Here is a 15916-nt window from a genome sequence, read left to right as displayed (position 1 = left end):
AAATGTTCTTCAAATAAAATTTATTTGTTAAAATAATCGTAGACACAATTGCAAATAATTTGCTTGAATATGAAGGGGACAATGCAAGAATAGCTCACGGATGCTGATTTGACCAACGCTGTAAGGCTACGTTTAGAAGGCAGCCATCTTGCAATCCCTAATCAAAGATCTTCGGCTAGCGGCTATCGCTGTCTGATTTTCAGCCGGTTAATATCAACACACAGTTCAACAAATGGCTTTAAAACGAATTAATAAGGTACGTGAATGCTCAGAGGTGTTCGTATTATACAAAGACAGTCGGGTGTTGATGTGATTGTGTGTCGAATGCGGTTGAACGCCCTTAACGATTTTGCAGTGAAGCAATGTGAGCCAGCATTGAAAATCATGTTGGCTTTTCCCCTTTTTTTTTGCATTCTTCGGTTGTGCTTTGATTTACTTGCGTATGCGTTTATATCGACATAGTGCATTATGCACGTTGCACAGTGCCACTTTGTGCCAGTGGACGTAGCTTCGGTGACAGTGAAAATCTAAAAAAATTTTAAGTGGCTAGCCGATAAATTGCCGGAAGTAACGTAAAACCGTGCATTACATACATCTATGTATACATATATGTTTACTCATATATACATATGCATAAAATTATAGATAACTTAGAATTTACGAAAATTTCATTAATGTCTTCATAATCTCTTTGTAGATGAAAATACTATTAGAAATCTTCTAATTAACCGTTACATATTTGTTTCATAATTTAGTATTAATAATTGTCACCATGTGACTACAACTAACATTATAATAAAGAGAATCATTTAAAACTAATATATTTTTTTATAATGCATACTAATAATCTATCAATTATTATATTTCTTAATCAAATTATAATTTAACGTAGAAGGACAAGAGAATAGAAAGTTCTACATGTATCGTTCTCAAAATAGTCATATAAAAGACAAAGCATATATATTACTTTCCCTTTTTACTTCATTTCTGTTATCTTGTTACATAAAATACAGAAAATATTATAAATGTTTTAACTCACTCATATTTAATTTAAGCATACTTTTCTTTTAAATTATTCATAAATTCATCTGAATTGATTTTTACATTTAATTGCATGAAACAATTAAATTTTTACATTTAATTATATTTTTATATTTATTTTAATTCAATATAGATTCTTTACTTTAATCATTATACAATGTTATATTATGGTTATCTTATGTGTAAGACATATGAATTATTTTTAAAATATATAAATAATATATTATATTATAAATGAATTATCTTGTATATATTTATGAACTTGTATATTATAAATAAGATTTTGAAATTTGATTTATATTAATGATATATTTACATAATTATATATGTATATAGATATATACATATATAAGAATGTTCTAGAATATTTTGTTTACACATGTTCACATATACTTATATATCTATAGATATATAAATTTTAAAATTCAAAATTTTATTACACAAGACAAAAGAATATATTATTGATAATATATATGTATTAACAAAAATTCAATTTAAAAATAATTTTTTAAAAATGAAATTTTATATCATTGGAAGAAGTTATATATAAAATGTGAATTATTAAATAAGATTTATATATTTTTATATCTATCTAAAATATTTTATTTATATTATATAAATTTATTGGTATTTAGGAACTTCAGGACCTTGGTAGAGATCCACCTGCGCAATGCTCTGCTGGTCCTGTAGGAGATGATCGTAAGTTCATTAAGAATTATTATTTATGCATTCATTTTAATTAAAGATTAGTAAATCATAATTGTCTTCATTGTTATTATTATACTTATTTATAAAACATATAATATACATAATTTTTTTGATTCTTCTAAAATATATAATATATCATTCATTGTCAAGGGAAACTGAAATCATTTTTTCATCAGTTTTGTTTATTATTTAAACTTTTTGATGCTTTTATAAGTAAATATAATTTATTATTTAATTTTAAGATGATCAATTATGATTTTTAATAAACTATAGCTTTTACATTTAATTCTCTACTTGCTTTCAGTATTCCATTGGCAAGCAACTATTATGGGACCAGTAAGTATATAATGATTTTAATATTATATTACATGAATTAATTAAATATTTATCATCTTGAAATGCATATCTTAGAAATATCAATGTACATATAAATATAATTTGAGTATTATTTTCAAGTATCTTCACTTTCACTCTGATATTTAAAGGTAATTTTTAAGTAATGAAATTTATATTTTACTATCTATGGCTAATAATTTCATGTAAAAATATATAACCTAATGCATGTAATAATTCTTTCTATTTACAGTAATTATATTTACTATTTATCATTAATAATAATATTGGAAATTAATTATTAAATTTTATTGAATATAATTTTAAAAAAGATATTATTTCTTTCTTTTTCATATATGTTAAAAAAAAAATTATAAATACTGATAAAATTTACATTATATTTTAATCACAATTAAATATTATATATTTAGGAATAAATATTATTTTCAGCCTGACAGTCCATACCAAGGAGGAGTATTTTTCCTTACAATTCATTTCCCCACAGATTATCCATTTAAACCACCTAAGGTATATTAATAAAAATTTTCAAAGTATTTTATTATTTAACAATATATAAATAATATATTATTTCTATGTGTTAATTATATACATTAATTACATTAATTATATACATATATATATATATATATAGGTTGCTTTTACAACCAGAATTTATCATCCAAATATCAACAGTAATGGAAGTATTTGTTTGGATATTTTAAGATCGCAATGGTCCCCAGCACTTACCATATCAAAGGGTTTGTAGAAATTTTTAAATAACAGGATGAAGAAAACAATAATAGCATAACATTTTTATAAAATTTAATTTTATTTAAACATTTAATATTTATTTTAACATATTTTAATGTAATCTTTAGAAAAACAATTTTTTTTTTTTTTTAGTGTTATTGTCAATATGCTCTTTGCTCTGCGATCCAAATCCAGATGACCCTTTGGTACCAGAGATAGCAAGGTTATACAAAACTGACAGGGAGAAATACAATGAATTGGCACGTGAATGGACGCGCAAGTATGCCATGTGATGCGTCAATCTCCGTTGATTTCAACATCTAAAAACCACCAACAAGCAGCCCCAGCCTATTGCCACTTATGCATCAGCACCGATTGAAATTAGCTATGGCTCGTCTACTTTAAAACTTAAGCCAGTACTCGGGTTCGAAGAATGCTCAGACAAACGTGATCAATCTGAAGTTCCCTTCGTACCGAGAGGCCTGCGAATATTGAGACGTTGCCACAATGGCAATTGAGGCAATTTGAAAGGTGGTCACATAACATTATATATATATATATAAATCAGGAAAAAAAAAAGAAACATGTCCGCTTTGATTTTCATAAATAAAAATGGAAGTAAAATATAGGAGAGTGAAAGTAGGATTTGTATTTGAATTTAATAGTTTAATTTCTAATTATTGTGCTTATAATATCGTAATATTATATACCTACTTTCTCAGTGAAATGAAAACCTTGAACTGACAGCACACCGATTGTTAGTTTTAACGCAAGTGAGCAATGTTTGCCCGTCCCTTGGAACGATGCGGTCACTTTTTTGTAAGACTGGGCTATATATAAATACTACTGAAACTATACCTGTATGTTTTGTTCAATTATTAAAATTCCTTACCTATCTAACAAATTCTACGAGTAACTCGAAATTTATAGTTTGGTTCCTGTGTGTGTGTAGTAATTTAATTATGCATATCGTTAATCGATAAATTGGACGATACATCTTAAAATAATTCAACGTACGTAAAATAATAAATTTTGGTGACTTAAATGACCGCGACATAAGTACCTGCCGTTCATGGGCCCGTGCGATACTAATATCAATCAAAGGCATTCACGATTTCTTATGACGTCGTTTGGCTTTATTTACATATGAAAAATGTAGTCATCGATGTCACTATTTATCGATAAATGATGAGAGCGAAATACATTTTGTTTGAATTCTTATATAAAACGCGTTACAAAATAGATAAGAAATGTTTCAAAGAGCCCTAGAGCTTAACAATGGATTTGTAAAATCCTCTGAATTCATTTTATAATAGTGCGTCATTATATAATCAATAAAGTCATGCGTCGTACCTTGCGAATTAAGAATTCGCCCGTCGCTATGTTTTACTCGAATCAATGCGTTAATTATTGTTTTGCGTGTAAATTTTTCTTTAAGCGATTTTTTATTATTATTTAGTACTTGTCTTAAGTTTCCTTTCCATCCACAATATAAGTATATACATACCATCACATCCCATTATTATATTAAAACTCGTATATTATCATGGCAGTAAAATCATCCTTTAAAATTGATCTTAGTTTTTCAAATACGTTTTCAATCGTTATATATTTTTGCAATTTATTGTGGCTGTAAAGGATCACAGTAAGATTTCAAATTATTTGCAAAATCCATTGCAATTTTACAAGATAAAAGAACATGTTATCATTCAGGATAACATGTTATTTATCGATAGTTTGTTCAAACTAATTTAGAAACAATGCACCTCTCGTTGGTGCTAGCAGTGTTTCGGCTTCTAATCCTAGGTAACGAATACAATCCGAGATATCATAAAGATGGTCACTTAATTAGAGAGTAAGTAAACGATTTTGTCTTGCGAATGGTGTAAAGTGCGTTAACGAGCAAGTTTTGAATGTAATCGGTGCTTAAAATATGGCAAGCTCACGGAGCGAAAACGAAGCCTAGAAAAGACAAATCGATTAGTATGTAATATGGTATATCACTTGTTAATGTCGATTTTGTCTCATACGATCGTGTACTGCTGTAATTTAATTACAAGTAAATGCGCGGCAAATCAGGTATTTAAATATTTGCCTCGAAAATGGATCATCGTTCATCTCTATTAGAAGGAAAACTACTCATGTGTAATTAATTATTATTACCACATCTCATGTGTAATTATTATTATACATATTATAATTAATTATTATTATTTTAGCATTAGCCCTTTATATAATAAATTTCAAATAATGATAAGGTATATCTATTCTGATCACTTATAAACTACGATCAATGGCGATTATAGACAATTATCTTGATATTTCCACTTTATTTCATATTTTATACGCACTACAATTTTGTCATTGTTGTCTTTTATTTAAAATCTGTATTTAAAATCTGCAACATCTGCAATATGTGCCTTGACCGAATTTCGAAACGTAAAACTGGTAATTTAAACTTTTCAAAATAAGTCTTTCGTTAATTTTAAACAAAAATTCAATATCCGCGTAAAATTATAAATATTAATGCATTTTCTTTATTAATTTTTCAACTTAACTTAACTTTTAACTTAGGATAAAACGAAATTTTAAGAATAAAATTGATGTGTCAGATTGATTTACAGTTTCATAACTGTAGAGAAAAAAAGGGGACAAACAAAGAATCTTCGAACGATCGGAATTTAAGGTACACATTTGAACCAGCAGATGTCTTTGTTAGACTTTCACAAAGGAACTGACGCATCTTATGTCCGTTAACAATTTTTAGATACGCTGAAAAAAAAAAACCGTGGAACGGTGAAAGTGGCAATGCTTTCCCTCTTTTGCTCTGGCTGCTCTTGACCGTTGTGCACCTATTTTACAACAGTGTGGCAGAAACCTGCTGAAACAGCGAAGTCAGTGATGGAGATAAGCATATTTTTATCTGATCAACGAATTTCAAGACTCTTGGAAAAATGTATCATAAACAAGAATTCAATTAAAATTTATTCATTTTAATCATTTCTTCGAGTTGTAAGTTTGAATTTAAACAAATACGAATTTATTTTCGAAATTTAAATACATTCTTTATCATTATAATATTAAACAATTAATTTTAATATAAATACTATTCAACTATGTATACGAAAATATAAAATCTATTTCTTTTGATTCAAGGAATCAAAAGTTCATAATAATTTTTTTAGTAATAAAATGATAGTAATTGTTTTATAATTATAAGTAATATATTATTTTCAGGAATCTCTAATTAAAAACTTTATGCGGATATGTGACAATTAATATCTTTATAGTAAAGATTTTGTCTATTTACGATTCTATTTAGAGAATAGAATATTTAAAATATTTTAAAATGTTAATTGTTATTCAAAATTTTATCAAGTTCTATTGCACCGCGTTAATGTAATTCGTATTTTTTTTATCCCGTATATTAAGCGAATTTAACAATATATATTAATATAATTAATAATTAATAATGTCAATAAAAATTAAATTGAATAACAATAAAAACTTCGCGATAATATTTTTATATTTATTTCTTCACTATTTTTGATATTTATATTATTATTTTTAATTAATTCTGTGGAACGTGCTTTTTTACGATTAACCTTTTCTTTATTCGAATGTAGGACAGTATCTTAAGTCAGTAACTTATATGACTTATATATTTGTATAATTAAGTTCCAAAAAATATTCATCCATTTCATTTTTGTTTAACTTCAAACTTAATGTACATTAATAAGAATTATGATTTTTATATTATTTAATTTAATGTATAAATAATACATAAGCATCTTCTTAATATACAAAGAATGTTCCCTTTATCTCGGATCGTATAATAAGGAGAATAGAAAGTTCGAAAAAACGAAGTGGTCCAGTATTACTCATAAGTGTTCTACTAAAATATAAAAACGGATTTAAACTTATTTCTATTCTCTATTCTCTAACTCTTTTCTATTCTCTTAATATATTCTTAAATTTCTAATCTATTATAATAAATATAATATAATTTTTCGTCTCAATAATTCGATGTCAATAAAAATGTTTCATCAACACTAAAATAAAATCAATATCATTTTTCATTTAAATTAAATATCAATTTAATTTATTTCGCGTACAGAACTATAAAAATGATATAATATTAAACACAATGTAATCAAAAAAAAATAAAACTACTATTAAATTTCTTCAATAATTAAAATAAATATATACTTATATTCTCTAAAAATAAAACTGAAAATACGAAAAATGATCCACTTAAATATAAATGTTTAAATCGTAACATAAATAAATATTCTTATAAAACGTCATAAATTTATTAATCAAATTTGTTGAAAAAAAAAACACGATAAACACTGGCAATAGAGTCAAGAACCGAGTCAGGCGAGAGCGTGTAAAATATAAGAACGTAAGATCGTGATTAACACGGAGATCGAGTGAAAATAAAAACTCGAGCCCATCGCTAGCCCGTAGTACGGGAATGTGTTTCGATCTATCGAGCGGCGCTTTGGACCGTCTGGTTACAGTGCAGTTTGTTCAGTGTCAGTGCTGGTCTCGGCACGTTCGGGGATCGAGGCGGAGGGTAAAGTTGATTCGCTCGTGGTGGTGGATAGACACGCATGATCGTCGGAAGAATGTGTCGATAGATCGACGACCGAGTGACTCGCTGCACCCGCCGCGACCTTTTCAAAACGTTGATTGCGATCGCTCGATAAACACTCGCGTCGCGAGGGCTTCGTAACCAGACGACAGGCCGCAGCCAAGTGGTACGTAGGCATTAAATGTTAACGATAACCAGACAGACGAAACGTCGTTCGCGATTATTGTCAGGGCTTCAACAAAGGGGGAACGTTTTAAATCATTGTAAAGTGGCATATATCACGCTGGAATTGCAATTAGCGTGGTACGTATCTGTGTCCCCCGGTGTCGCGTTCACTTGTCGACGCGCTTTGTGTTTACGAACAAACGCGTGCATTCATCCATCGTCTGATTCTTCGCCGAGAGTTTTCACTAACAAATTGCAATTGTGTTACATGACCGGTCATAACGTGACAACGTAAACGAACCATATTTTATACTCTGGCCGTAGTCGTTGCCAGCTTTACTTATCGATACTTTGCCGCGAAGAAATAATGAATATTGGAAAAGGTATTTATTATATTGATAGAAACGTTGTAAATGTGGGACCGCGACTTGTGTGTGTGTTTCTTTTTTTAAATTTTTCTTCATCTTGAAAAATAATTGCAAAATTAAATCGTTGATTATTTAAAATATTGTTTATGATATAAATTTTTACTTTGTTCTCGTTAATGTATGAATTTTGATCTAAATAAAGAAAGTTAAATAAAGAAAGCTAGTTTGATTATAATTAATTATTAATTTTGTTTATTAATTTTAAATGCGATTCAATTTTTATATTGCAAATTGAAACAATTAAAAATATATATATTATGCAAATTTATTTGAAAAAATTATTCGTCTATACATATTTTTCTTGAACAATAATAATGATGGATAATGATATTCGTACGTAAGGTAAATTAAATCACGTAAATATGCATGATAATTTATTCCTCTAATTTACGCATTAAAGAAAAATACCTGAAAAGAAAAAACTACTTTTGACGTATTTTAAGATTCCTTTTAAATCAACGTTTACAGAAAAAATTTTTTTTGATATAATTTGTATATGCAAATGTTAAACTCACATCTCACATGTAGACATTATACTTATGGATTTATCGTCGTATTTATATTATAATTTAAATTATAGAAAAGATACATTAAAAAAAGAAAAAGAAAAAATTTTAAGTAACATGTGCGAACACACATATATGAATACAATTTTATCAATCTCAACTAGCTTTAACATAAACAATATTGTAATATTATAATGCTGATAAAAAGAATGAGTTTTTTCATTTATATTTTCCACGATAAATATAATGTGATTAAAATTCAGAAAAATAGAAAAATATAATGCGATTAAATTAGAAAAAAAAAAAAAAATACTTTGATCTCGGAAAAAAAAAGGAATTATCGACAATAGTTATCTGAAAACGGAAGCGCGGAGTCCACTTGTTCTGTAGAGCGCCTTCAACTTTCTCGTGGATTAAACGCAAAAGATTGAGTGCGCAAGAGAGAGTGAACAGATATCTTGTAAACACACGAAATAACCAGACTACGGGTACAGCTTTCCGGATATTATTCTTTATCGAGCATTTCGAAAGTTTACGACCAAAAGAATCGAAACGTTTACTTCGAAAGAAAAATCTAGAATTATATTCCTTTTCTCACGATATACGAGATATTTTATTGGAAACGTTCAAACAAAAAGCCGAGTCATTAAAAATACTTCTTGTTTATCACAATTTCTACTTTTTTTTTTTTTTGTCCCCCATTTAATAAGTCGGAATTTTCTTCGATAAGACGAGATTCGAAACGGGAAAATTTTACAAGATAGTCGAGATTTTTTCGTATCGGTTTCGCGTAGAAAATATTTATCTGGAAAGGATTCGCGTGTGAAAGGATAGTCGCGTGCACGAGATTTCCTCCGGCGAGAAGATTTAAAAAATACTTCGAAAGTGGCTATTACATTAAAAACTCGACTTGTTAGAAAACGATTCTTGTCACTATGTATGATTGATATGGAAACCAAAACGGATCTGTAAAGAAGATCTTGGGCGTATGAATGCGAATGAATGCAATGAAACTCGAACGCACTAATGAGAATAATGAAATAAACGTTATATTTTGATTGCACTTCTATTCGATTTAAAAAGCAACTTGAATAGACCCTCGAGAAAAATTTCTTTGATAATATACGATTCAATCGATTTATTTTCTTTTTTCTCTTTTAAGCCTTATTTTTCAATTATATAATCGAGATAAGTAAATGAGAAGTACGCGTCGAATAGATAATAAATATCTTGGATATTATGAAAAAAAATATTTAATCAAGACTGCAAACAGTTCCCTATTCGTATTAAATAGATTATTTTACATAATATATTATATGTAAAAATTTATAAAACATTTATAGATAATAGATAGTATTGAATAAATTATATTAATTCATCATTTAATAATTTTTTTTTTGAGTTAAAAAATATTTAATAAAAATTTCGAATAAATAAAGAGGAGGAAAATAAAATAATGTGGAGAAGTAAAAATTCTCACTTTAAACAAACGAAATACCGTACTGTGGAAAAAAGTTTTAAATCATCTATCTATAAGATTTATTTGTTTCTAAATAACATAATACTTAATACTTAAGTTAATAAACTTTTTACGCTTTATATAATTTTATAAAAAAAAAATATTTCTTTTTACGATCTAAAAGCAATAAATTTAATATTAATATTTGAACGTTACAAGTTAGTCTCTTATAGTCTAAGAATTTTATTCGGTATTATGATTACGATTATTATCTGCGTTTAAGCAATTATATCATTACCGACGAAGAAAAAAGAAACTTACTGAATTGGAATTGATTCATTCAACTAAACTGGTCAAAGGCTAACATATATGATACTATATAATCACAACCGTGTAAATGTATTATAAATTCAATATATGTAAAGATCTTATAGTCCTATTCATCCTTCCATTTACAGACTAGAAGATATTCAAATATTTTTCAATGATGAAATTACTAGCGGGTGTGGAAGAAGTAAGCGATCAAAGTGAAAAGCAACCTAACGACGATCAACAGCACAACAACAACCATGAGAAGCAACCAAAAACAGATATCACCCAAGAGACCCTCAAATTACTTACTGGAGAGGTAAATGTGAAAGTTATTATCGTTCAACATCGTTTAACGATATAATTACAATCATTTTTTTACGGTGATAATTATTTTTTTCTCCAAGTGGAAATGATTCATCATGGTATGAAAATGTTGGAGATTTTTCTTTTTTAACGAACGAATCATTGCAACCACGTGTTCACGTATTCCAATCATAACTTTCACTTTGACCAGTTCATAATTACTGTTAGATCACACGATATTCGAGTATTGTATTGTGCACAGTATGCTTCATTTTTGTTTGAAAAACTTCGGCTTTACAAAACGTCGATATGCATTTCTGAGTATGTAGGTTGTTCACCGATATACGTATAACGTGCATGATTATTCTTTGCTTATTATTCCACGTCTATCAAGGTTACGAATGAATTTCTAACGTAAGTATACAAATTATGCGACTAACATTGGTATTCTCTTTTCGTTCGATTCCAGTTAAAAAATATTATCTGAGAATAGGCATTTTAAAATTTCGGCAGAAAGATTATTAATATTTTATCAATAAAGAAATCTTGGAATAATCACTATCTATATCCTGGAATAATAATTCTAATAGAAGATACAAAAATAAAATAAAAGTATTATTTTTTTTTTTTTAATTAATGAATTATCATTTTGATGAAAGCAACTTTCTAATCGTGATTGGATAATCGATATAGAAAATATAGATTTATAGATATAGAAAAATTGAAGAAATATAAGTATTAAGAAATACAAATAGGATAATAGGATAAGTATGAATAATAGTGATATCAGGATATTAGCCATTTATTGTCATCGAACGAAGATTTCAAAAAACATTGACAAAACATAATATTAATTAAATCCGGACAAATTCGAGAACGCATTCTAGATGGAAAAAGTAAAATATGCTCGTACGTACAAGAACTGGCGCTAGTGTGAAGTGAAAAATCGATTTCGCTAGTGAAAGATACAGAAAAGATGAGAAAGAAAGCCCGTGATATAAACTTGACACACTGAGATGAAAGGCAAGTCCCGTTGCGACCTACTTAACAGCTTTCGAGATAGCAACTAAATCTTTGCGGCCATATCCTGAAATCATCTATTCATAATTTCGATGAATCAACAGAGTGCAAAAAGTAATTGACTTTATTGATCATTTACGAGTAAAAAAGAAAAAACTTACAGAGAAATTTATTTTATTAAACTTTTATTATTGTAGAAAATAATCTCTTCTCATTTTGACTATTGGATAAAATATTTCAATCGTATGTCTATATTTTTATTTTATCACATCTGCATTACACATTTTACGTGACATATCTTTCATTTTATTTTTAACGTACAATGTATCCAGCTTAACCGAATCACTTTGATAAATTATAATAAAGAAAAACAATTGTATTACTTATTTTTTAATGCCTTTTTGAAAAGAATTTCCATATTTTTTATATTTTTGCAAAGTATAACACTTTCGTTATATAAATGCATTCGTTATGTAACTGTAAATAATTCGAATCTAATAATTTTTGCTATCATGTCAATTGCAATTATAATTTATTATGAAAATATTCTAACATATTAATGATATAAAAATGATATGAAAAAATAAAATATCGAGATGATAATTTCTCTCAGGTATACCGTAGAACTTCCAAAAAGTTGGAGGATTCACCTATTAAAGGTAAAATTACGCCGGAAGATGAAGAAAAAATGAGACGTCTTTTGCCTTACGAAGAAGCTCCTGAATATCTTCAACACAATCCTTATATTCTTCATGGTTATCGAGGATATCTTACCACGAAGCTATGTATCGAAAGGTATATAGTTACATATTATGTACATATGCATGCATAAAATTACATGTTAATATGATTTGCCAATATATATCATATAATATAATAAAAATACGTTAGATAATCTAAAAAAAAAAAAAGATCATAAGCATCTTTCTGTAATAAATACTAAAGAAATTTTTTTTCTATACAATGTGAGAAGTAATTAAAATAAAATCACAATTTTTATTTTAATTATTTTTGAACCTGTGGGTACGATATAATATACGTACATCTGCAACAGTAGTTTGCGTGTTGCATAGCAATTTGACAAAAAAAAAAATATACTTATTTCAGTATATTCTGGTGGACAAATGAAACAGTAAATATATGGAGTCACATATTTGGATGGATGTTATTTTTTGGTCTGACTCTGTACGATTTATGTCTACTGAATATTCATGCACCTTTTGGTGACAAAATGATAGTAGCACTTCTATTAGTTTGTTTTCAGGTAATATTTAAAAATATGATCCTTAATATGAAAATTACGAATAAGATAAAAAAAAAAAAAAAAGATTTAAGATAAAATTACTGTTTCAGGCATGTATGATATTATCATCGGTATATCACACATTTTCTTGCCGAAGTGAACGTGATTATTGGTGTTTCTTATCATTTGATTTGTTCGGCATTGCTTTAAGTCTTTTATCGATATACATGTCTGGAATTTATTATGCTTTTTGGTGTCACACGGTAAGCAAATCAATAATAAATAAATAGTTATATGTACACATTATATTGTAATTATAATTAGTCGAAGATATTATTAGTATACTAGATACTACATGTATCTAATCTTTTACATATATCAATAATTATATTCATTATATTTCCTATTTTATCTTAAACTTTAGCTAAGAAAAAATATTCTTTATTATTATTATTCGAAATAAATATGAAAAAACATTTTTTCCCTTTGCTTTTCCTCCCCTCTTTTTTTTAAATAGAAAAAAACTATTATTACTGATTAATAGCAAATATTTCCCTTTATCCAGGAATTACAGAGATTTTATCTCATAACCGTGTTAGCAATTTTTATATTTGCAATGGTGTTGCAAATACCAAAATTAAATGTCAATGGCAACGTCAAACTAGTCGTTTTTGTCGCTTGGGCGGCTTATGGAGTTTTGCCAACGCTGCATTGGAGCATTGTTATGGGCGGTTTGGACAACCCGATCGTTAGAATGTTGCTTCCAAGGGTATTAGGAATGTATATTATTAGTGGTGTAGCATTCGCTATTTACTTGAGCAAAATACCAGAACGCTTTTGTCCAGGTAATTGCAAATACTGTCGACCTTTCTCCATGATATACGATAAAATGTATATGGTAAAAATTTAATTTTAAATTGTGTATAATGTGATGTTGTATTATTAGAATTTTATTTTGTTAAAGGATGGGTAGATTACATTGGTTCTTCTCATCAATGGTGGCATGCGTTGGTAGTATTGGCTCTTTATTATTGGCACAATACTGGAATGCTTTACGTAGAATACAGAATGAACCACGGTTGTCCAACCAGTATAAGATCATTATGACAAACACAGACTGGCGACCAATCAGGTATAAAGGATATTTTTAAATATTTATCTTTAATCCCAGAGATTCTTAGTTCTTTTTACTATAAATTTTTTTATTTTCCTTTTTATTCATTTCTTTTATAAATTTTAAATATATATTAATTTCTTGTTACACCTTGTTTTATTTCAACAGAATTGTGTAATTATGTAATTGAATTATAATGATTTAATATAGCGAATATTTCAGGTTTTATTATGGAATGCGCTTGTGCTATGGAATTTAATGTTTGGTCGTCAGAATATTACAACAAGCTACCGTTTTATGCTGTTGAGAGAAAGACAACTTGCGCAATTGAGAATCCATTACAAGCGTACCTTCATCGGCAGACAATCTAATATCACAATGCGCAATATTCGTAATATATATATTTGAAATATTATTATTACGGATTCTTTAACAATGTCTTTTCTAACACTAGTGATTTTAATTTATTTTATATTTATACATTTTAAATAGATGCATTGTATTTTCCTTTTATTCGTACAATTTTTATAACAAACAATCTTCATAAACATTTATTTTATTTCTATTCAGAGAAATATGATTTCTTTTTATTTTTTAAATATTCTCTTTGTTGCAATAATTATTATCGAGAATAAAAAGAAAATAATAATACACGTTATAATATTTGATAATGTATTTTCTCGTAATAACACTTATGAAGATGTTTATGCAAGTAACAAAAGTTTGTTAAGATTGTACATTTCAATGGATATTTATTATTTAATAACCAAAATTACTTGTGTATATTATAAAATACCATTTGTAAAAAGTATGTTATAAGATAAACAATGGATATAGAAAAATGACACTCTTTCATTCTGAACAGTGCCTCAAGATTACATCTTGCATTTTTCAATACATGAAAAATAAACGTACATTTTGTACATAATAAATAAACGAATTTAAAAATACATCTTTACCAATTTTTATATGATATTGTTAAAATTAAAAGTATTTAAATGAAATGATTGTAATAAAATATTGTTAATTCTGTCAATTGTTAAATAAAATTGTTGTCTAAAGGTACGTTATTTTCATCTTTTAATAATTTTAATAATATTAACATATACTTGTATATCTCTCGAGTATCTTATATCTATATATCTAATATTCCTTAGATTATAAACTTTCCTAATCAATATATTAGATAAAAAAATAAATATGTTAGAAAAAAATAAAGCTAAACAGATATTGAAATCGTTTTATAAATACATAAATTTTCGAGCAACTATAGACAAGGAAAACAAATGATAGAAGCAAGACAGAGATAGTATAAAAATTATGGAATGAACGCCATCTACAGAGTGCCGCAAATGAAACACAAAAAGAAAGGACAGAAAATAATAGAAAAAGGATAGATAGAGTAAGAATTGATCACTAGCGCCATCTCTTCAAGATCGTCTCAAACTTCTCCTAAACAAGTTTCTAAATACATTCGAGAGATGGCGCTATTTGTCCATTCTTGTATTAATTCACAGTATAAATAAGTATAAAGGATAGAAAATAGTTAGAGAAAGATAGAGATGAGAATTGATCACTAGCGACATCTCTTGAGTATTAAAGGTATCTTTTGAAAGTAGGATAAGTTAGAACAAGAAGAAGGAACCAGCGCCATCTCTCGAGTATTTTTATAAATTTAATTAGAAGAAATGCCAAAAGCACTCAAAAGATGGCATTGGCAGTCAATTCTATTTTATCTTTATCCTTTTTCATTATTTTCTGTTCTTTTTTTTGTGTTTCTTTTGCGGCACTCTGAAGATGGCGCTGATTCCCTAATTTTTATCTTATCTCTGTCTCTTTCTTACATTCGTTCTCCTTGTCTACACTTGTTCAGCACGTGACAAGATACAAAATGTCAATTGAACATACTTCTATCATTTCTGTTTCAAAACTACAAT

The 15916-nt window shown here is 27.5% G+C and overlaps 2 protein-coding genes across 4 annotated transcripts; both read left to right on the top strand.

Moving 5' to 3' along the window:
• The first annotated feature begins 114 nt into the window (after nt 1–114).
• Nucleotides 115–3689, top strand: LOC107999064 (ubiquitin-conjugating enzyme E2-17 kDa). The gene is made up of 6 exons (XM_017058716.3): nt 115–256; nt 1677–1740; nt 2054–2085; nt 2533–2610; nt 2735–2840; nt 2986–3689. The coding sequence occupies exons 1-6, from the start codon at nt 233–235 to the stop codon at nt 3123–3125; spliced, it is 444 nt and encodes a 147-aa protein (XP_016914205.1). The 5' UTR covers nt 115–232; the 3' UTR covers nt 3126–3689.
• Nucleotides 3690–7305: 3616 nt separating this feature from the next.
• Nucleotides 7306–15044, top strand: LOC107999060 (progestin and adipoQ receptor family member 3). Of its 3 annotated transcripts, none has more exons than XM_017058713.2 (8): nt 7306–7595; nt 10446–10615; nt 12236–12417; nt 12730–12886; nt 12976–13128; nt 13431–13710; nt 13830–13997; nt 14202–15044. In XM_017058713.2, exons 2-7 carry the CDS (start codon nt 10472–10474, stop codon nt 13970–13972), a joined length of 1059 nt encoding a protein of 352 aa, XP_016914202.1. In that variant the 5' UTR covers nt 7306–7595; nt 10446–10471; the 3' UTR covers nt 13973–13997; nt 14202–15044. The 3 variants fall into 3 exon arrangements, with proteins under 3 accessions (XP_016914202.1, XP_061929950.1, XP_016914203.1); XM_062073966.1 differs by having other exon boundaries at nt 7309–7732; XM_017058714.3 differs by having other exon boundaries at nt 7309–7977.
• Nucleotides 15045–15916: the final 872 nt, after the last annotated feature.

This window comes from Apis cerana, linkage group LG4 (genome assembly GCF_029169275.1).
Source record: "Apis cerana isolate GH-2021 linkage group LG4, AcerK_1.0, whole genome shotgun sequence".
NCBI classification, from domain to species: domain Eukaryota; kingdom Metazoa; phylum Arthropoda; class Insecta; order Hymenoptera; family Apidae; genus Apis; species Apis cerana.
The sequence above is the reverse complement of the archived record's forward strand: the minus strand, read 5'-3'. Positions and strand labels throughout refer to the sequence as shown.